Below are 21,839 nucleotides of genomic sequence, written 5' to 3'. Positions count from 1 at the left end.
RTCTGCTTACGCCGTGTCTTGCAGGTGGTGCTTGGCATTCCTCATCGCTCAGCAGCTGCAATCAGCTGGATGTTTTTCTGAAAGTTCATGATAGGTAGAGTCAGCCTTTTGGCTGGCTTATATTACGGAGAGTTAAAAAGATGGGGGAAAAATACCAGGTTTCTCAATAGCAGAGAGAGCCTTTTCATCCTCTTGGGTTCCTGTTCCCTTTTGTGTGTATGTGCGTGTAATCACTCATTTTGCTTCAGGGCTGGGCACTTGATAGTGCTAAAATGCAGAGCAACCTGGCACCCAGAGAGATGTTTAAGGTTGAAGCTTTAAAGAATTCCCATTTTTTTTCCAATCATATGAATGGAGTGTGGATTCATCTGGCTGAGGCACTTTAATAAGACATTGAAGGAAAGGAGGAGAATTAAACCATTAAACCCCCAAAAAGACTTTTTTTTTTTTCCCCCCCGAAACATGGTGTAAAGTAAAGCTTCCTGAACGGTGTTGTTGAGTGGTACAGTGATAGTTGATCAAGATGACTTTGCCATTCCTGCTATTCCTCCATATGCCTGTGTCTGTTCTGTTCTGACCTGTGTGCTCAGCTTCAGCCTGCGCTGGAGGGAGAGGAGGGGTGTCTGGGTGACAGTATCTTTCAATGATGTGAGCTCTTTTTTATTTTTTTTTMCTTCTCCTCAAATGATTCAATGATTTCTGTCCAAAAAAACACCTACTGGCTGAGACCAATATCCTTTTAATAAGGAAAATATTGTTTCCAAATGAAGAGTAAAATTAAAGATGTAATGAAAGGAGTGTTTTCTTATGTAGTTGACTGTGATGGGAATCTTAGTGAAGGAACCTGCAGAGGTAAAACTGCATTTCAGTAAGCAGAGAATGTTTGAGTGCATGTTCTTACTGTGCAATGCAGACATTGGAATATTAAGAAATACTCAATACACCAAATCCCCAGTTGTTTCCAGAGAGGTGATGTGGCTGCAYTGACTTCTCCTCTACTCTAGTTTCCCTCTTCTGTCCCTTTGTAGCAACTGGGAAATACTTGAGTTTCCTGCATCAGGGTGCTGGTTGGCCTGCACAAATTAATCTTAACCCTTCCAGGTGGGGTTTTACAAGGAGATAAAAACACTGGACACCCAGATAGTTCTGAACATCCCAACCTAGAGAGTTATTCCTCTGGGTGGTACAGAGATGGTTTAGATCTGACAACCAGGCCCTACTCTGTTTGACTTTGTCTCCTCTGCTGATCTGAACCAAAGCGATGCTGAGGAGCAGTTCGTTTGGCACAGCTTGACTCTGTATGACATGGCAGGCACTTGCAGAGCTTTCTAATTAACAGGCTGCTCCAACAAGGGCGTGTGTGGCACAGCAGACAGGGAACACTCAAGTAAAGCCCTCTGAGTGCATTGTGTCAACAGTAGCCAGGATAGGGCAAGTTAYGGAGCTGTTACTTGTTCATAATTGTTCTAGATACCTGAAAGAGTCCAAGTATGATTCTTAAAAATGGTAGGGTTTTCTGCRTGCATTTAAGCTAATCTCATTCTTTTTCCCCTTTGTTTTGTGAAATTTTGTTTGGATTTGAGAGCTAGGGCTACATAAATGTCTATTAAGATGGTAATCCTCGTGCAGTGGGATTTTGATGGAGGATAAACAGTCAGGAGGATTCACTTCTGTGGAAGTACCTAGGCTTGAGCCAGACAGTGGTACAGTTTTTCTTGTTCTTCTTAACTGGTAGCTGAAGTGATCTGTTCATTGCTGTTGTTTCCACCAAGGTCTGGGACGGTGCGGAGATCCAGCAGTACCAGCCCTCTTGGTTTTCCTAAAACTGGTGCTTCGCCYCCTTATGCTGGAGAGCATGGATCTGTGCCCAGCTCCAGGAAGCTCTCATTTGGTGGTGCCAAGCCGTTTATGCCATCTCCACAAGGTAAGCTGCCAGCGGGAATATTGCTGCCCTAATAAAATCAAGGGTGTCCTCTCCATAGAGAGGTTATGACCAGCTGTGGCTGCCGGGTAATGGGGAATTGAAGTTGTTGGGTTCTCTCATGGCATGTCCGTTTGACAAATGTTTTGACTTGTAGTAAAATAGAGAAGAAGGTGCTTATCTTCCTCATAAGATGCAAGCTTTGTTTTGGTTTTGGCAGGAAACATTTTGTAATCTTCCTGAGAGGGCTCCTCTAAGTGCAAAATATGTTTTTGTACCATCTCAGGCTGGAGCGATAAAAATGGAACCCAGCTTCTGTTGGAGCAATTCTCACTGGCTTTGAGAGGGTCTGAACTGACTGCCCAGAGTGAGTTCAGAGCAGCTATCTGAGTAGCTGGTGGCCTGATCCACAGGCTAACTAGCAATTGAAATCCAAGGGGAAAAGCCCTAGTGTGCAACTGTTGGAATTTGCTAGTTTCTGTAAATGAATGGACTCTGATGTAACTAGCTATTCTGCATCTATTCTATACCCCCAGTCCTATATAATCCTGTATTTATAAGTCTCTTTCAGTGGACATATGCAGATCTATTCATATTTTACTTCTCAATTAACTTAAGCAAAACCAGATTAAAACTTAATTATAAGTTAATGACAGTTAGAACTTGTTTTTTTCCTTTTTTATGGGAGTTGTTGATCTTTTCACTATACAGTTAGGGCAGAGGAGGTGAGAGATGGCAAGTGTCTTCCTATAAAGTGGGTCCGTGCCTAGTGTTGTTGTTGTCTATGGAAAATTAACACTGAATTAACATATTGGTTGTGTTTCTCTCAAAGTTGGGACGATCCCCGAGCAGCCTAACCAGACTGTTATCCCCTGCTCTCTCGGAGCAGAAATGAGAAACCGGATTCCTGTGGTTGGTACGTTGCTTACTTTCCTTCATTATTCCTTTGGGTAAGGTCAGTCCATGGTTTCAGATTATCCAAGATGGAGTACAGTCCTTGGAAGCTTCTCTTGGTTGTTGGTCAACCAGGATTTCTGCATGTTGGTAGGAGCAGGAATTACTCCGTTCAGGTCCCCAGTCTCTTCCAGTGCTTGACAGATCTTGTGTCACAGAAACTCTTGATTTTGGTGTCTGAAGGTAGTGGATTGAGTAGAGCCCTCCTGACTTCCCCATCTGCCACAAGGACTGCTTCATGTGCAGTTTCCTTGCTGCTCATGTCAGGGCTGCAGTGAAAGGGAAAAGTCCGGCCATAATTTTTGTGTCTGCTCTTCATGTCTGCTTCGCCTGTAGGTCAAACCCTGGTCAGGTCTAGAAGATCTGTGGCACTGACCATCCATATGCATCCATTGAATATTTTAAGCTGAAGAACCCAATACAAACTTACGCCTTTGGATGTCTTAGTGAATCCTGAGATCCGGCTGTCTTTTCGGTACCAGGGAGTTATGTGGTTTGTCACTGTGTTTGTGCCCTCCAGGTGCCTCAGCACCCGAGCACTCTCCTCGAGGGATGGGCTCCCGGCTCCACAGCGCACCCAACCTGTCCGATTTGCATTCCTGCAGGCAGAAGATAACCAAGCAGCACTCTGATCCTTTAGTTGCTCACTTTGGCCACGCGGCAGTGAACCAGCCGCTGCAGGTGCACGGCCTGCAGCACTGCCGGCAGCTCAGGTCCTCCCCAAAGCTGTCTGAGTTCATGCAGAGGAGCCCTCTGCCAACTATCATGGGCTCCCCCACGAAGGTATTTCTTCTGGGTCTCTCGACTTGATCTGGTAGATTGTTTGGGGTTGAAATACTGTGTGATCACATAACTGGCCTGGATTTATCACCCGCTCTTCCCCCTTCCTCAAGCTCTATTTAGTGATCCGTGGGGAATGTGCCGATGCCCCAGTTCTTCATGGACAGATCCCCCTTGGCAATGGTGTCAGCCATCTGAGCGCTGTCCAGAGATTTAGACAGGCTCAGAAAAGTTGCTGCCCAGATTAGGACATAAGTGCATTAGTGAGCTGTCATGTCTAGGTTGATCTGCGCGCAGTGACTTGGCTTGTGACGCAGGCGTGTGCCCCCTGGGAATGCCCGGTGGAGATGGCAGCCGGTTTAGCAGGTGGCAGCCCCCGTGTCTCGTGTGGAGCTGGCACCGGGACAGCRTTTGCTCTCTGTGTTGGCTGCTGCAGTTTTTCAGCAGGATTTTTTTTGCTTTTCTTTTTATTTTTTCTGGGGCTAGGGGCAAGTAACTGTGTGCACTGGGATTTCTGCCTCTTTATTTCAGATATATTTCAGTTTAATTTTAGATTTAAAAAAAAAAAGGGAAAAATAATCTCAATCCTTTGATTTTAAAGACAGATTTCTCTTTTTTTTTTTTTTTTTTTTTTTCATTTTTTTCCTCCTCCCTAGGCTGTGTCCCCCTTTGAATTTCCCAAAACACCAAGTTCCCAGAATCTCCTCACACTCTTGGCCCATCAAGGGGTCATGATGACTCCAACACGGAACAAGACGCTGCCGGATCTGAAGGAGATGGGTCATTTCCACTGCCAGCAGACTGGCTTGGGGTTGAGGCCTGTGGAGGAGATCAAGGGCAGGTGAGCTCTGCTGGCTGCTCTGAAGTATAAACACACGTGTGGTGCTTCCCTCCCTGTCTCAGGAGGGATGGGATGAATTTCACACCCCAGCACTTCTTAGGTTATAATGTAGCATCTGCAAATGTTCGGCAGTAATGAGCTAGCACCCTTGGGTTGCAAGCAGATGTTATGCAGATTTTAGAGTCTTCCTCTACATCATCAGACCATGGCCTAGTTTTTCAAATGCAAAAGATTGCCTGCAGCTTCACGCTGGGTTTTACTGCCCAAGGTTTCATCAAGCAGGGATCAAGGGTTTGGGAATTAGACCCGGCTCCCTGCAATGATGCAAATACGTTCCTTGTTTCTTTTGGAGCCTGTCTCTGAGAGATGTCCCTCATCAACCATGCAGTTGGCCTGGGTCTTCAGAGAGCTGCTTGAAACTTAGCTGGTGACTGTCATGACCACTGCAGGATGGAGATCTGCTTAAGTCTTCACATTAATTTTCCTTATCTGTCTACCTGTAGTTTGCAGTTTCTCCAGTCTTTGTAGTTTCTCCAGTGATCATGGATTATGGTATTCAGAGTGCTCCAGGCTTGCCTGTTGGGACATGAAGACCTCTTATTCCTTAAGGGAAGAAATTAACTTTGATATCTTCCCATAAAGACAATTTCTGTGTTATGGTAATGCTGCATTCAGTAATTGCATGGCTGCAATTAGTTGCAGTAGTCCTAAGCTTTCTGCAAGTATCAGGAGAAGCTTTGGGTGCTTTGTTACAAGGGGAAAGGGCCTGTGGTTATGTCTGCTCTGCACCAGACATTTGCTGGATGGTGTTAAAGAGGGGAGCACTGGGAGTGGTACAGCCTGGAGCAGAAGTTAGCGGGGATCTTGTGCCCCAAACATGCTGRTGACTTCCTGAATCATGTTGTTTGTCCTCTTTTTAGATCGCTGAGCACGGGCAGGCTCACCGACCTGCTTCTCAAGGCTGCCTTTGGGGCACAGATCTCGGAAGCTGGCAGCAATGACAGCCTGAACAACGAGAAGCCGATGGAAATCGCAGGTAGCGGGAGAGCCCAGGCAGCTCTGGCAGGATGTCCTGGCTGGGGCTGGGGGACAAGGGTTTCCCTGCGTCTCTCTCGTGGATGGGAGGCTTCTTATCTGGTGGCTCTTGATGTAGGAAGTGACTGCTGTGTGTGAAGAGTGTAATGATGTTTGCTTCCTTTGTGGAAGGYTCTGAGGTCTGTGGGTTACGCGTGCTGTGTAATTGCTGGCCAGCGGTGTGATTTTTGTAGGCAGGGCTTCCTCTCTTGGCCCCTTCTGGCTGTGCTATCACATGGGAGTGGGGACTTGGTGGCAGGCAGCCCCGCTGTGAAGGGCCTTGCAAGGGTGGGTGTTCCTGGGCTTGCAGGTTGGGGAGCGAGGAGSGGAGAGCAGCTGCAGCGGTGCAAAACGCTGCCAGGCTCCCGTGCTGTGGTGCCTGGCAGCCTGGCTTGGTGATGCTCTCAGGGGGGGCTTCCAACGGGAGCCTCGGCCTGTCCTGGCACCCACGGCTCTCTGGAGAGCGTGCAGGAACAGCAGGCTGCTGGGGGAGGCAACCGTGCTCCGAGGGACACTCCTGTAATGCCAGTCTGCACCTTTCAACTGTCTCCCCAGCTCCCTCAGGTGCTTACGGAGGGACCCTGCACRCTGGTGCCCGGGCGGGGGGCTCTGCCAGTCCGTCCCCAGTGGTTTTTACTGTCGGATCCCCTCCCAGTGGAACAACCCCCCCACAGACCACGAGGACGAGGATGTTTTCAGGTAAAGGGCTGCTACCCTYCTGTTCCACTGCGAATGTCAGAGCTCCGGGCCGTGCCTCTCGTTGTTGAACACGGCCGGAGAACTCGGGGGTGCCACAGGGCCGTGCGGAGCTCGGCTGGGCAAAATGCCTCTCAGGTTCTTGCACCARTTCCTGCCATCCCCCTTGTTGCTGTTAACTTTGCACAAGCCCAAGGGCATTTTGGTGTCTAGTGCTGGAGGAGAGAGCCCAGCTGTGTTTTTGTTTTACTTCATTTTGCTCCACTTCAGGAGTAAAGCTGCAGCTGTTCCTAGGCCCAGTGGTTGCTGATAGGGCAGCGGCTGCAAAGATTGCATTCCGATGGTTTCCTCCTGGGTTTTGGGTAAACTGCAACAGCCAAACGTAACTGATGCACAAGTACTGTTAGGAAAGTACTTTTGCTCTTTATGCAGAAGTACTAATGGTGTTAATTATGCCCCAAGTTGCTTATGTAGGAAAAGCAGAATGCTTTCCTGTTGGGCAGAACCATCATTTTGAGATGACAGCACTCTGGTCTCATCAGGCAGCTGCTGAGGCTCTGGTGTGGCCCTTCTGGGGTAAACAGTCCAGGAGCTGGAGTTTATGTTCAGTTTAAGAAAATATTTGGACACATCTGCTTGCGTTTTTGGCCTGATTGGGTTTTTGTCTGGGTTGTTCCTCATCTGAATGTTGTCGACCCTGTTGTTCTTAATTACCACAAAGAAGGTTTGGATGTAACCACAAATAAACTACTTTACTGGGAAGGGGGGGGACATACGGACTCAGTTCCTGGCTGTAACTTGGGTTTCTCTCATAACGAAACCCACTCAGACCTTGATTATCTGTCTGGAAAGTTGGGATCATAATCCTTCTTTTGTTTTGTCTGTTCTGAGTGCAAGCTCTGTAGGGCAGGGACTCTCTTGCAAAGTGTCTGACTGGCTCGTAGCCAAGGTAGCAACTGCTTTGTGTGAGGACCTCTCGTTCCCACTGAAATGTTTTGAATAGGGAAATCAGGCTTCCTGTATTTCTTTTGCGGCAACTTGGAAGCAGATCCAAGCCCACGTTTCTAGGGGGCTGGTATTTGGATCTTCAAGGTCTGCAAAACAGGATCTCAGATGGGATCCATGGAAGAGGAGGAAACTAAACCTAAAACTCACGCAGAGCACTCAGCCAAGAGAGCAGGCAAACAGTGACGCTTGGCAAGCCTGGTCTGGCAGCARCTCCTTTAGTAATAGCCAACACACAAAAGGGAAGGGGACTTTGCAGGTTGAGGCTCTATAACCCAAATGCTTGTGCCAGCCCTGAGTAAGATTGCTTGACAGAGCCTTTTAACACATCATGATAAAAACCTCTGCAAGYGGTGTCCTGGAAATACAGGATGCTTGGAATATGGTGGTGTCTCTGAAAGATCTGRAATCACAGAATCATAGAATCATTAAAGTTGGAAAGGACCTCTAGAGATCATCTAGTCCAAGCCTCTGCACACACAGGGTCACCTAGAAGTACCGTGTCAGTCTCTTGGTGTCTGCTTAGTGCTGCATGTAGCTGCTGGCTGCAGGAGAGGTTCTGGAGGAAGGGAGGCTCTGCCTTGCTGAGCCTCCTGGAGGCAGGGTAGAGCAGCAAATAAACTGCACAGGGGCAGAACGCCTTCTACCCAGGTAGTGACAGTGCAGAACTGTCTATCACTGGGGTAGAGTTAGCACAGTCTTGCAGCTGGGATTAGCATCTTCCTGTTGGGCAGAACATATCCCTCTGCAAAAGAGCAAGCTCAGGGAGTGTCAAGCCCTATGGAAATGAATGTAGCATGAATACCCAGGGACAGAAGTTCCTTTTAAAGTATTTATCTTTATATGTGATATGCTCATGAGGTGGATTCAATGGGCAAAAGGGGGAGGAGGTGATGTTAGAGAACTGTGATGGATGCAACACTGGACAGGATTTCCTGCATTCTGAACTAGGGTGTAACTTACCCTGTGCCCGGACTCCCATTTGTCAAGAGAAGGAAGCAGAAGTGTGGGGAATGTAGTGGAAAGCCCTTCTGGCATCCATCTAAATTGCTCACGTTTAAAAACTATAATAAACTTCATTTACCAGAAGTATAAAACCCAGAGTTCAAACTGTGCTGAACCATGATGTAGAGTTGACTGTAGTGGCATATGATAAAATAAGCACAAGATACTGAAGCAGAATTTGAAAGTCTTTGGGAAGGGAGAGGAGAAACAAAGCTTCTGTAATTGTTTCTGTGAATAACAAATGTTCTGGAAGGTGCACTGAATGTGCTGGAGTTGATAAGCTGAGATGATGAGGAGCTTACATGGGAGTGGTTGTTCACGATCCAGGGTCCAGGGACCTTGCATCGCTCTCCAAGTGCCTGTTGCTGACCCCTGTCAGAGATGGGATCCTGCATCCCACCATGGCAGGAGGACCTCAGTCTGGCTGAGGAATACCTGGTCTGGTGTTAAAATATTGATGTCCGTGTTTGTTTTTCTTTTCAGTGGGGTCTTCCAGCTCTCTCAGTTCTGGAGGCTCGTTCACTGGCAGACACCTGGCAATGGGAGCTGGTGGGGACATCGTGGAAGGCCCCTCGAGTCTCCGGTACGCCTTTGCTGACCCCATCACAGCTAACCTGGAAGGTGCTGTTACGTTTGAGGCACCTGAGTTGCCTGAAGAGACACTCATGGAGGTGGGTGCATGGCAGGGTCTTGGAAGGGGAAGAGGAGAGGGAGGGTAAAAGGAAAATACATCCACAGATCGAATGACCCCCTGCTTGCGGAGAGATGTGACCTGATGATGTGAATTGACTCCGGGAGAGCTCGCACAGTGTGCAGAAAGCTCAGGACACATTTAGCAGAGCAACTTTTGAGCCTCATTACTTGGGGCCTTGGGACAGCCCATGTCTGGGGATATTACTTGTCATTTGCAAAACCTGAAGGCTGGAAATATCAGTTATCTGACACGTTCTRTATTGACCATTTCTGAAGAAAACCTAGGTGGTTTGTGATTTTTCCTTTRTAAGGTTCAGCATTGGTAACAGTTAATTTGAGAGAGTGAGTAGCTTACTGTGTCAAATGACTACCCTCTGCATGTACTTGGGGAGTCAGTGATACAGCCTCTAATGAAAGAACCTGAAAAAAATATAAACCTGACATGTTGCTTAAGGCAGGAGGACTTAAAGTCTGCACCAGAACAGCAGAACAGGCTTGTGAAGCTGAAAGGCTGCCAGGGTCCCCTTCTTTGCAGGCTGAAGTGAGGCTGAAGCAGAGCAGATGCGTCTGTAGCTGAGATATATTTGAAATGTAGGTCAGGCTGTCCATGTGCAATAGAGGTGGGAGGCAGATTCAGCCATGGTTTCAGCTCTATTCCTATTATCTCCTTGGCTGCCCAGCACTGGGGAAGGTTTTTTGTATCCAAATTTTGCTGCTGTTGCTAAAATCTCCCAGATACTGCAGAGATCTGCACACATCGTTCTACGAATGTGGGTTTGATCTGCTATTCCAGATTGTATTTAGCTCAGATTTTTCTCATTTTTCCATTGGATTGCATTTCTGTGTTTACCTGCAGAGCCACAAAACTAGGATTTCAACACTAATGTGATTCAAATAGTAGTAAATTTTTTTAAGCATCATTCTTCTGCAGAGACCCACAAGTATGGGGATCTGCTAGCTGCCACCACTCCTCAGGGTTAGAAGGGAAATATTCTAAGACAGTATCAGCTCCATCTCATTYGTACCACTCAGCTCAGCTTCCCATGTCCATAGTGAGTCGTTTTGGTTTGGTTGTTTCTTCTGCTGAGCACAGCAATCCATTTGCCTGTCACAGCCTTTCTGGCACCAAATCCGCTTGGCATATTTGGAGACCCCTTTGTACGCTGGGGATTTGACTGGAACACAAACCTGGCCAGTTTTCTGCTTTCTGCTGACATTTTCAGGACGTGAAATCTTGCTTTTTAAGCAGCCTTATTTATCTTGAGCATTGCTGTTACATTCAGATAGATGGTTTTGCTCTCATTTGAAAAAAGTTTCCTAAGTGCAGACAAGGCAAATTGAAGGTTAGGTTTCCAAGTTTGTCTCACAGTGCCAAACAAGGCCAGGAACTGCAGTGCATTTAGTAAACCCAAGTATATAAGCAGAGGGAAAGGCCAGTGCTTTGGTTAGAGATACCAGGCTGAGACCTGCCAGATCTCAACTCAGTTTCCTGCCCTGCCACAAACTGTGTGTGTGACTTGGCAGTTGCTAAATCACTGACTTCCCCTCTGCTTCTAAAGAGAAAAGAGGAAGATGGAGATAACGTTTCCTTACCTCACCAGTCTGTCCAGGTAGCAGTATAATAGAAGAGAGATTTGTATTTCAGATATTCAAAGCTGCTGTAGAAGCCAAGTTCCTGAGCCAGTGAATTAAAAAAACCAAGCACGCCAAAGCATACAGAACTTGAGGCATATCCCTGACCCAAATTCATGTAGGGAAGATCCTGACCAATCCTTCTTTGAGAGAATCAACCCACTAAATATTTGAAGGTCAAAAAAATGAACTACTTTTCTGCAGAGGCTAAGAAGGAACAGTGAAACTGCCTTTGATCCAGACAGCCGTTCATTTGGTAGGACCCACAAGAATTCAGTTTTTCCATAAATGCAACTTTCCCAAAAAAAGCTTGTGTGTGATTTGGGCGATGCAGCTTCCCAGAAATGGGATAAATCCCCTTTGATCCGTAATAGCAGAAGAGAAACTGCTTTGAAAGGAGSATAACACTTAGGGTGAGAGTCTCTCTTCCCTCGCTGACCAGACAGGAGTCACAGATAAAAATGTTGTCYTTGTTTCCTTCCGAGCACCTCACCCAGGGTTCAGCTATGCTGAACCAGTAGCATGTGCAGACTTAGAGCTAAGTGAGGGCATCAGGTACAGGGYGAGACAAGCTGTGTTTGCAGCCTCCTTGAAGTAGGAGGTTTCCACTCTCCTGAAACCCCCAATCGCTTGCACCAGTGTTGCTGTGATGGGGAGCAGAGCTGGGCCCACGGYGCAGGCTCTCTCCGTCTTCCAAGTTGGCTTCCAAAGGAGTCTGAACACTCCTTGGGAAGAGCGTGGCTAGACTCGGAGCAAATCTTGCCAGCTTGTCCAGGGAACTGCCTGTAAATATCTGTCCTAGGGCTGTCCCTGCTGCTTTGAATGTGGAGGGGCCGGGTGGTGGTGGGCCCAGTGCTCAGCCGAACGCTCCTTCCCAGAGCAGAGGTGCAGAGGGATTTCTAACCTCTTGTTGTCACTTGTGTCACTTGTTGTAAACCTGGATGAGTCCCACTGCCAGGTGAGCGGCCCTACTGTCCTGCCCGCTCCGCCGTGTGACCCACCTTGTGTTCCCTTCCACAGCAAGAGCACACGGACATCCTGCGCAGCCTGCGCTTCACGCTGGCCTTCGTCCACTACGTGATGGAAATCGCTGCCCTCAAAGGCAGYTCCAGTGAGATGAGCAGCTCCGTGGCGTCCGAGTACCAGCTGCAGGAGAGCGTGGTGGCCGACCAGATCAGCCTCCTCAGCCGGGAATGGAGGTGAGGGAAAGTGCTGGAATTCCAGTGCTGGCATTCCCTGCTGGAAATCATCTGGGATGCTCGCTGCTGTAACCTCGTCGCCCTGCTCATCTGTCTGCATTGCAATGTGCTTTCTTTGCAGCTATGCAGAGCAGCTGGTGCTGTACCTGAAAGTAGCAGAGCTTCTGTCCTCTGGCCTGCAGACAGCCATAGAGCAGATCAAGGCAGGCAAGCTGTGCCTCTCCTCCACCGTCAAGCAAGGTAAGGGGCTGCACTGCAGCACAGCTGTCCCAAAATGGGAGTATTTAAAGCACCACAAGGCCAGGGAAGAGCTTGGGTGAATGTGAGCCCCTACATGTGCTTGTTCCTCATTGTCCCCATGCAGGGCAAGGCCTTTCCTTCAGGGTGTTTTTTTATACATACACAGTACTCAAAACTCCTCCTCCTCCTTATGCTCCTTTGTGAATCTCCAGGGCTAATTAGCGAGAGGGGAATATCTCTTATCTGACTCTTGTATGCCTCTATCTCAGATACTTATTTGCACTTGATGTAAGTCCACTTTAATTACACGTCCTAGTAAGTGCTTATTTGGCAAAGTGAGACATGTCTTGGCAATGATGATTTTCAAGTGAAATGAAAACACAGGAAGTAAAATACTGGTAACACCAGAGTTGCTTATTTGCTGCTCTCTCATGGCCTTATATTTGCATCTGACTGCCTGATTTCTTGTTGATTATGGTGTGAACTGACTGTGATTCAGTGATTAGAGAGAAAAAAAAAGTCATTTAAAAACTACCATTATTATAATACTGAAGGAGATTCTTGAAGCACAAGAAGTTCTTGACCCCTCAGCCTCCTTTCCGTAGGGCTTAATCTTTGAAAGTACCTGTGCTGACTTGAAGGAGAGGGTGCATATATAAAAAAAAATAATAATAAATAAAAGAAAAAGCAGAGAATATGTGCACATGTATGTTGTAGTGAGTATTTTGGAGAAACACAGATTTCCCTACACGTCTTCCACATACCCAGACTACTGGGAAAGTCATTAGAACTCGAGCAATTTGTTCCTCTTCATGGACAGATTTGCAGTGGGAGATGATGGCAGCGCTCCTCCRTTGGCTGGGGGAATTGGGCAAGGCTCTCTCCTTATTTCCCTGCCCACACAACAACTGAGGTTCTCCTCAGGGAAAAGAAGGTTTTCAGGGTACTTGCATAACTTGATCCCATGGGCCAAGTGGGGAAATGGGACAAGGGGGTGCTCCAGGTTGTCCCTGGTAGTGTGTGCCAGGCAGAGTCCCTACCCACAGCTTGCTGCTTTTGTTTACAGTAGATTGGGCAATGTTCAGAGCTCTGATTGAATTTTATTAATGAGGACATTGCTYTGTTTGTTTGCTTTAAGAAATAAAGTCTGCCTTGGGTTTTCAAGCACAAACCCTTCTAAGGAGTTCTTGATTTCTCCCTCCTGATTCCATCTAGGAGCTTTGAGTTTCCCACTTCCAACTTCTTTCAGAGCAAGGCTGCCCTTCCAGCCCCTRATGGGACAGCAGATCCCCAGGAGAGCCCCGCTCTGCCCTAGTCAGGGCTGCCTGTCCGTGCTTGCCTCTCACAGCTCTCCGGGAGTCCCGAGCTTTTTCACAGCACATCAGTACCCATCAGTTCACAGAAACTTTGTGTCTGGCACAGCTGCTGCCTCTGGTGATGTGTGAGACAACTTGCACAGTGCAAAGTGCTTTGCCCTGAGGCAGCTGCTAGAAACAAAAATAGACCTGGCCTCAGGTGCCCTGGGCCTGTGTGTAGGTGTTGCCATGTGCAGGCCTCTAACTGGTGAAGGTGACAAAGGACAGGAGAAAGACAAAACCCTGCTGGTGCAGGGGGTTGGTCTGCACCTATTGGTCTCATAATGGCCTTAATACAACCCATTGGGCTCTGGGTTGTTTATATGGAGTCCTGTGCATGAGGAATGGGAGGCACAGGGAGAACTGAAAGTGGAGCCCAAAGCGTTTCCTTCCTTTGCCCTAGTTGTGAAGAAGCTGAATGAGCTTTACAAATCCAGCGTGTCGTCCTGCCACTGCCTCAACATGAGGCTCCAGAGGTTCTTCTTGGACAAACAGAAACTCATGGATCGCATCAACAGCATCACCGCAGAGAAGCTCATCTTCAGCTACGCTGTGCAGATGGTAATAACCCCACGGTGCCAGGGAATGGGCTCAGTGCAGAGCCACGGGTGGGCACTAGCAATTTCTGTCCATGCCCTTAAATGATTTAATTCCTGATACCATGTGAAGCCCTTGGAGGGCTGGACAAGGACATGGTCTCGCAGCAGAGGGGCAGTGGTGGGAGAACTGRATCTGATCTGGGAATAAGCTCTTGCATGGGTTTGTTGCCTGTAGGTGCAATCTGCAGCCCTGGATGAGATGTTCCACCACCGGGAGGACTGTGCACAGAGGTACCACAAGGCCCTGCTGCTGATGGAGGGGCTCTTGAACATCATCACCGAGCAGGGAGACATAGAAAACATCAATAAATGTGAGTGTTCAGTGCCTGGTTTCTCACTAGACCATGCTGTGTTTTTTCTAGCTGCATGGATCAGGAGTTTCAGGATCCAGCATCCTTTTGTGTGTTTGGCTGCACTTTAGTGGACATGGTAGAGATTTCTTGACTTGTAATTTCTTCTGGCCACCAGGCCTTCTGCTTTCCCAGTGAGAAAACTGGTTGGGAACACAGGCCATATTTTGAGAGCTGCTCTGCTTTTGCCAGAGCTTGCTGAACTTTAGATGCGTGGGAGAACTTACTGAAGGAAGTGGTTTGGCAGTAGCCAAGACCTGTGTTTGGTTTCCAGCCAGGACCATCCGTCCGGTTGCGCRGAGCGCTTGGGAACACGAAGCTGCTGCTGGACAAGACGAGGGCTTCAGCAGCTCCGTGTCGGGCAGGCGCCGGGCTGGGGTGGCAGCCTGTGCAGAGCAGCTTGCCTGGGCCTTGCTCTGCYCTGTCAGAGCCCAGGGCGCCCCGCAGCCGCCGAAGGGAGGGGACACAGCGGGCGCCGGCRGCTCCTCCCGCTGCTGCCTGGTGACCGTGTCCCGTGGGCTGCATCCCAAACGCGGCCCTGCTGCTCCGCACAYAGACAGCCCTCGGATCGGTGCTGAGGTGGGAGCTCTGCCTCCCAGGCAATCAGGCAGTTAATTATCACCAGCCTTAACACCGGCCCGAGGCTCAGCCAAGGAGAGCAGAGTGTACAGCACTGCATGGGGTCTATAGGAGATGCTAAGCAGCTTCCAGGGCACCATTTTTTACAAACCTAAGGCACATCTTTTGTCCGGAGATACAAATTCCTGGTTCATGCCCCTAATAGATTTCTTCCCCCCACTGATATCCCACTTCCTGACTGAGTTGCTGCCTGGTAGGCTCTAGTAGGTTTGGTTTCCATTTTATATCTGATACATGTGTGTGTTATTTGTTTCTCAAAAGTAAGGTAATGAACTTGGAAATGAGAAAGCCTTCACGGTAGAGGAACGAGTTCCAGCAAACTTAAAGCTTTTGAAATAGTGTTCCTGGGCTGGTGCAGACAGGAATCTGGCACTGACCAGGCTGGGCTGTGCTTGTTCTCTCTGATTTAAGCCATGACAAAGGTCATTGAGACCTTGAGCCACCTTAGCTGCTGATGAAGTCACTCCTTTAACTTAAAATGGATAAACTGGTGGTGGCAGACAGTGATCCTTCACAGCATCTTGATGCTTCCATTGGAACTTCTGCCTCCTGGTTTTCTTTGATAGAGTTCTGATTATTCCACCCCTCAGTGGAGTGTTTTTGGTTAGARCCTCACCTGGAATAAGTACTTACAGTGCTAGGAAAATGAAAAGTTGATTTTCGGTGTCTTTCTCTCCCAGGCAAACTGTGCATCGAGCGGCGGCTCTCGGCTCTGCTGTCGGGGTTCTGCGCCTGATCTCAAGGTTCATCCCCCCCACACATCTCACCCCAGCTGATCACTTTCTGCTTCCAACACCTGCTGCTGTGGCAAGAAATGATCCTGGCGGGAGGAGACCTGGAGGGTGAACTGCTCAATGCTCTGTATTTGGAGGCTTTGGGAAGTTGTGCCACAGACTCCGAGTCCCTTGTGGATATGTGTGACTGCAGCGAGCACAAAACTTCCCTGCCCAAAAGCCTGGGTGAAGACATAGRTGATGTGGAAAGGTTTCCCTCGTTGGCAGAGGGGGATGAAGGATATAATTCCACTTCTTCCCAGCACTTTGAAGGAAAAGACTGCCTATCCCTCTTGTTTAAGAACAGGGTATTCCAGTGCTGTTTCCATTGCGGGCAATGGATGTGCTGAAACTGCTGGCTTCAGTTAACGTTGGAGGGTGTCGTTCAGAAATCAAGGCCAGTTTGTGACTTTCCCCTAGCCCAGCTGAGAGCCAGGCACCTTAGCGCTTCCTGGCAAGCCGAGGCTCCCCTCCCTCTCCTCCCAGCCCCTTCCCCTCCATGGTTTTGCCTTGGAGCTCTTGCTGCGTGGCAGAGAGGGGGACTCGGCTCCAYGTAGGGCTGGAGCAGCTCCCCGTATCTGCAGGCTGAGCGGGGCTGGGGACGTGGTGCAGCCGGCACAGCCCAAGCCCCCCACGGGGTGGACAGACGACGCAGGGACAGAGKCTCTGCCCGGGAAACAAGAAGCCAACGCGCCACAAAACGTCCCCGCGTCCGCAAGAAGCCCAAACATCCTCCTTGGTCCCTGCGCTCAGCGGGACCAGGGTTAAAACTGCGGGCTGTTCAGCTCAGCCTCTCCGTACATATCTGCCCRAGGAAGCACGAGCGCTGTCCTGCTTTCAGCTGTTGGTTAGAGCCCCTCTCCCGTCCCCCCTGTCCCCGACCTGAAAACACTAGCTTTGTGAATCAAAGGAGCACTTTACACACTGTGGGAACTTTGAGAAGTTGACTTTGCAACACACGACAACCCAGGAGCATCACGACTGTTAGGAATGCGCTTCTTCTTATTCCTTCCCTCGCTTCCTGGTTGTTCGATTGCACTACGTGTGTGCGTATATTGATATGTATTCCTAAGGGTGAATATATGTTGATATATAGGGTTTGTGTGTAACTGTATGTATTTAACTGTACTGTATCTCGTGAGTGTGAGGCAAAAAGCACGGCAGAGTCCGTGCGATTCCTCCTCCACACCAGGCAAAGCTGACTTGCAGTCTGGCAGTACCAAGATAATTTTTGTTTTGTATTTTATTTAAGTGTTCTTTTAAGGACAGTCGATATAAAGCTCCTTGCTTTTTAAGAGCTCAAGAACAGGCGTTAAGATCCTACACATTACAATTGGAGACGCATTCTTCTTTTTTTAAGAAAAAAAAAAAAAAAAAGGTTTTATTTGCTGCTTACTTTTTATAAAGAAATCTTGTAGTGTTCGGTTTTATGTTCAGCATTTCTTCTGAAGAGCCTCTGTAGCCAAATGAGACTGTGGGTGTGCGTGGCTGGAGTGCGGGGTGAGCTGGGGTGCTGTGGGCGGGCGCGCGGGGAGCTGGCCGCCTTCCCCGCCGGCCGCGGGCGCATGTGTGTGTCTTAACTTATCAGAGTCGTGGCAGTATTTTGTTAGCGCTGGGCAGAAAAGGATCTTGGAAAGCAACTCGAAAACCTCAGGCTTTGTTTTTGGGGATCTAATAATGTTTTGCACACGGTGGTTAAGTCCTCATGGCTTTTTTTTTCCTCGCCGTTTTTGCAYGGTCCGTGGGATACGTTGCGGGGGTTCCAAGGAGCGACTTGGTTGACTTCTGAGCTGGCATCATCTTCGGCAACGTGGATGTTTCTCATCGGAGAGCGGGAACGCTGATAATGAAATTAAAAAATACTTTGGATACAGGGAAGTCAGAGTGCAGCTCACCGAAATTCCTCAGTATCAGGTCTCCGTTACATTCTCCCTTCACAACCCGCTGCTTCTGTGGCTTGTGCTTGTGCCTAAAAAAAGCAAATATAGAAAAAAAAAAACAATATAGAAAAGAAAAACAATAAAATACCCCCCAGCCTGTGGCCAAAAATGTCAAAGAGACCTAAGCTGCTTCCAGAAGGGTGTTACCAGCTCGGCAAGGGCTTCCTGCAGGTCCCGCAGGACGAGAGCACCAAGGCCTCTGCCCCCCGATGCCCCGCRGCCCCGGTACCTTCCAGCCAAGGAGAAGAAGAGCCCAGGACTTGTCCGTGCTGCAGGTTCAACGATCCATGTACRTGGCAAGCTCAGCACTAACCTTCCAGCTGTACTTAACTACTTGAATGTACCAAAATTGTCCACATTCAATGTACACCAATATATATTGCTCCAAAAACAATTGTGGTTTACAGACCTACAACCAATATATATATGTATGTGTTTGTGTATATACATACAGTTCGACGTGTGTGTATGTGTGTGTATGTACATGTACGCACGCAAACACATACATGTGTATATATATATGTTTTCTCTCAATACTTGAAACTTAGCCACTGTGCTTGAATTAAAAAAAAAAAAAAATGAAAAAATGAAAAAAAAAATCAGACAGGTGATTTATTTTGCCATCACTTTGGTGACTTTATTTTTTATCTAATTGCATGTAGCGTGAAACCAACTTTTTTGGTGAAAAAATATTTATTGCTTTGTAGACAACAAGGAATGCAAAAAAAATAAATAAATAAAAAAGAGAGAAAAACATGGTTGAAGTTGCTAGCGTAGTCCACTTGCTATTGTCATGGCTTTGTTACTGTTGCAGCGTTTGTGTGTAGCGTCTTTATTAGATTTCAAGAAACCTCAGTCTAATAACGCGTATCTTCAGGTTTATGAGAGCGTATGATGTTGTTCTTTATAAGGTAATGCTTGATACTTTGTCGACTTTTTTTTTTTTTTAATTTGTGTTTTGTGTGACTTTTTTTGGCTTTAAATCGTATAACACCAATTTAAGAAAATAAAATTGATTTGAAATTGTTAGCGGCCTGTGTATTTTCTGAACCTGATAACGTTTCTGTTGCTGCGGGGTCCCAGTGCAGCGTTTGCCACGTGCCGTTCTAGCAGCCCTGCCCTTCGGAGGGGAAAGCGCTGGTGTCTGCTTCCCACAGAGGGTGACGTTTGAGGCAAGAAACCAGGTTTTAGAATTTGCAGGATCAGCCTGTTGAAAATTTAGTCCCTGATGCAGGCATCCAGTGCCGATATTAAAAGGCGAGGGGATGAGTGTCAGTTGTTACTGTTGTTTTCATGCAAGCCAATGGTTAAAAACATGATTTATTTCCTGATTTATTTAGCCAGCTTTATTTTATCGTTAGAGCTGGGGAGCTTATTGCCGTATAAGCAGCGGACTTCCAGATGAAGCGTGGGAGGAGCGATGAGATTTGGGTACTTCTACGTTGGATTAAACATTTCCCTGCGGGATTTGTGCTATTTTAGCAGAACAAATGGCTCACAGCTTTGTTTTCTCTTGCCCGCCTAAGTCTTACCCACGTAATCTCGAAGGGGGTGACAATAATTCCACGATCCTTTCCCAAAACTCAGCATGTGGATGTTATTGTTGGCCTCAAGCATCCCCAGGGAGACTCCTGCCCGCTGCCCCCCCGGGCAGTTACGAGACTTTCTGGGTTTTTTTGTAAGCAAAGCTCTTATTTCAAACTCCTAGTTTTACGTGAACTGGGATTGTTTATTTCTCGCCCAGGCCTATTTCTAAGCTCTGTTTCCCGTCCCTTTCCCACCAAGGGGGCTGGACATGGCGCGTCCTGCCTGGAAGCGCTGGGCTCTGCGGCAGGCGCCGCGTTATTTAATGGACTGTCCACACATGAGCGGGAGACGCTCCAGGAATTCCCGGGGAAGGGAGATGCTTCCTTTGAAGCCTCCGTGAGGSAGTTAAAAGGTTCGTATGGGAACTTAAACCTAAAAGGGGAGTCACTGCRGGCCCCATTGGATTGGGAATGCTCTGCTGAATCCATAGGACTCTTTTCACAGGCAGCAGAGCAAAGCGGGGAAAGTGCTAGCAGGAGCCTTTAAACAACACAAATAAAGAGTCTCTCCTAAAAGCTCTAAACCGTGAGGCCTGAAAAGTTCAAACACACCAGTGAAAATTGCCCAACTTTCTAGATGTTTATTGTGCTGTTTTGTAGCCGTTGATTTCCAGCTGAAAACAAGCCCAAGCAAGTCTCCCAGCGCGCTTGGCTGTGTTCCCATACTTTATATTTAGTTGTTGGCATGTACGTCAGCACAAACACGCTCATTCAGCTATCAAAGATCAGAAGTGGCCTGGTGACATCAAGGAAGCAGGAACGGGTGGGTGTGCTTGAAACCAAGGGGATATAAAGATCAAGTATTCCAATTTTAGCTGCCAACTTCTTTCCTTTCAACACTTTGTTTTTCCAGGGGGAGGTAACGTGTTCACCTCATCCTTCAGCCGGGTGCTGGTTACCTCGACATCCCCTTCTGCATATGGGCATTTGGGCTGGTCTTGGTGCTCCTGCCGCTTGGGAGCACTGCCCAGAACACCTGTGGAAGCCCTCATGGATCTGTCCCCAGAGCTGGGAAATGGATATGGCTCTTTTGGGCAGGAGAAGTCAACAGAGGCACCTCCTGGCAGCAGGGCTTGAAAGGGCAAAACCCCAACTTGTGCATTGCTGGAACTAGTGCCCGTGATTAGTGTTGGCCTGGGTGGGAATGGTCAACGCAGGGTAGGGAGACTGATTTCCCTGGTGCAGTTCAGTGGTGAAAACAGTGTTTTTAGGGACTTTAGAGACAAGATCCCCATCCTCCCCATGCTGGTTGAGACCTGACAAGGGATTTTTGTGCTCCCAGGAAATGTGTTGGCCCTGTTTCCTCTGGAGAAGAGAAGGTTGAGAGGGGAWCTGATTAATATGTCTAAGCTCATGAAGGAGGAATGTAGGGAGGAAGGGGCCAAGCTCTTCTCAGTGGTGGCTGGTTATAGGACAAGGGGCAATGGGTACAAGTTGGAACACAGCAAGTTCCATCTCCAYGTGAGGAAGAACCTTAATCATTCTGTGATTCTAYGTGTGTTGATGTATTTCTAAGAAGGAGCCTAAGAAGATACCACCAAACACAGGGGTCTTTCCTTAGCAGGGACAAAGAGGAGCCGAGTTTCAAAACGTTCGTGGTTGACCCTTCACCAGCCCTCGCTGGGACCCGAGTGCTGCTGCTGGGATCCCTGGTCCCAGGCACCTCCCCGCCTGTCGAACACGGCTGCTTTTGTGGCTCTTTGCCTGCAGTGTCTGAAGCTCCCGTGCGAGGGAAGTCAGCCTGTCGTGCCGGGTTGCCGCGCACCAGCAAACGCTGTGCGGACCCACGGGAGCTTCCTGGCTTAGGTCTCTTTGCAYCGTCTCATGCATTGGCTTGCGTGGACAGGGAGCACGTTAATTCACCGGGGCAGGTCTGTGCTGCCGGCAATCACCAATTACAGACGGATCCTCTCCAAGCCTCACACCGTTCAGATCCAGCTCTGCACAGTGCTGTGTCCCTCCCCAGTGAGAACGGACCTGTGTTCTGGCTGGAGTGTCTGGTGGTGACGGGACACTTGGCTGGAAGTGATGGATGGGGGCTCTCGAGTGGTGACGGTCCTCGGAAAAGACGCGTGCGGGGAGCTGGGGCTGTCAGAGCGGCCCGACGGGAACAAGSTGTTCGGGGCAGGCGTTTCCCAACACGGAGCGTGCTGAAACGCTGTCTCCTCGGTGCCTGAGCAGGGCGGGTTGCTTCACTGGGTGTTTAGGTGTTCTGCTCCTGCAGGGCTGATTTCAGCCTCCTGCAGGTAGGACACAATGTGAGGGGGAGGAAGGGGAGACTCTTTTTGTTTGTTTTTCCGAGAGGCTCATAGAGAAGCGGGTATTGGAATCACTACTCRGAGCAGGGCATGAAGACTTCACACTGCCAGAGCCAGACTTAAGTGCCCAGTCCTGCAGTGGCAGGAGTGGTTGCCCAGAAAGCCCAAAGATGGCCCAAAACTTCAGCTACAGAAGACGAACGCTTGGCTTGACGGTTCCTTGCAGTAAATATGAAGGTCCTAGTGGGAACTCCGAAGCCTTTACGGCACCGTTGGGGTTGGCAGGGGCGTTTGGGGAT

General features: G+C 48.5%; 1 protein-coding gene across 3 annotated transcripts in view; it reads left to right on the top strand.

Moving 5' to 3' along the window:
- Positions 1 to 17,631, top strand: part of ULK1 (unc-51 like autophagy activating kinase 1) — a 73,220-nt gene extending 55,589 nt beyond the window's left edge. Inside the window, exons 17-28 of one of the 3 annotated variants that reach the window (XM_026037669.1) lie at positions 1,773 to 1,924; positions 2,754 to 2,837; positions 3,396 to 3,658; positions 4,312 to 4,496; positions 5,417 to 5,532; positions 6,126 to 6,269; positions 8,760 to 8,947; positions 11,622 to 11,800; positions 11,922 to 12,040; positions 13,799 to 13,956; positions 14,170 to 14,305; positions 15,664 to 17,631. In XM_026037669.1, coding sequence (XP_025893454.1) covers positions 1,773 to 1,924; positions 2,754 to 2,837; positions 3,396 to 3,658; positions 4,312 to 4,496; positions 5,417 to 5,532; positions 6,126 to 6,269; positions 8,760 to 8,947; positions 11,622 to 11,800; positions 11,922 to 12,040; positions 13,799 to 13,956; positions 14,170 to 14,305; positions 15,664 to 15,719 — 1,780 coding nt within the window. In that variant the 3' untranslated portion in view covers positions 15,720 to 17,631. The remainder of the gene's footprint in view (positions 1 to 1,772; positions 1,925 to 2,753; positions 2,838 to 3,395; positions 3,659 to 4,311; positions 4,497 to 5,416; positions 5,533 to 6,125; positions 6,270 to 8,759; positions 8,948 to 11,621; positions 11,801 to 11,921; positions 12,041 to 13,798; positions 13,957 to 14,169; positions 14,306 to 15,663) is intronic. The other 2 variants (XM_026037671.1, XM_026037670.1) reach the window with 2 other exon arrangements.
- The last annotated feature ends 4,208 nt before the right edge of the window (positions 17,632 to 21,839 follow it).

This window comes from Nothoprocta perdicaria, unplaced genomic scaffold (genome assembly GCF_003342845.1).
Source record: "Nothoprocta perdicaria isolate Ctin4 unplaced genomic scaffold, notPer1 scaffold_2, whole genome shotgun sequence".
Taxonomy (NCBI): domain Eukaryota; kingdom Metazoa; phylum Chordata; class Aves; order Tinamiformes; family Tinamidae; genus Nothoprocta; species Nothoprocta perdicaria.
This window is presented reverse-complemented; position numbering and strand designations above follow the sequence as displayed.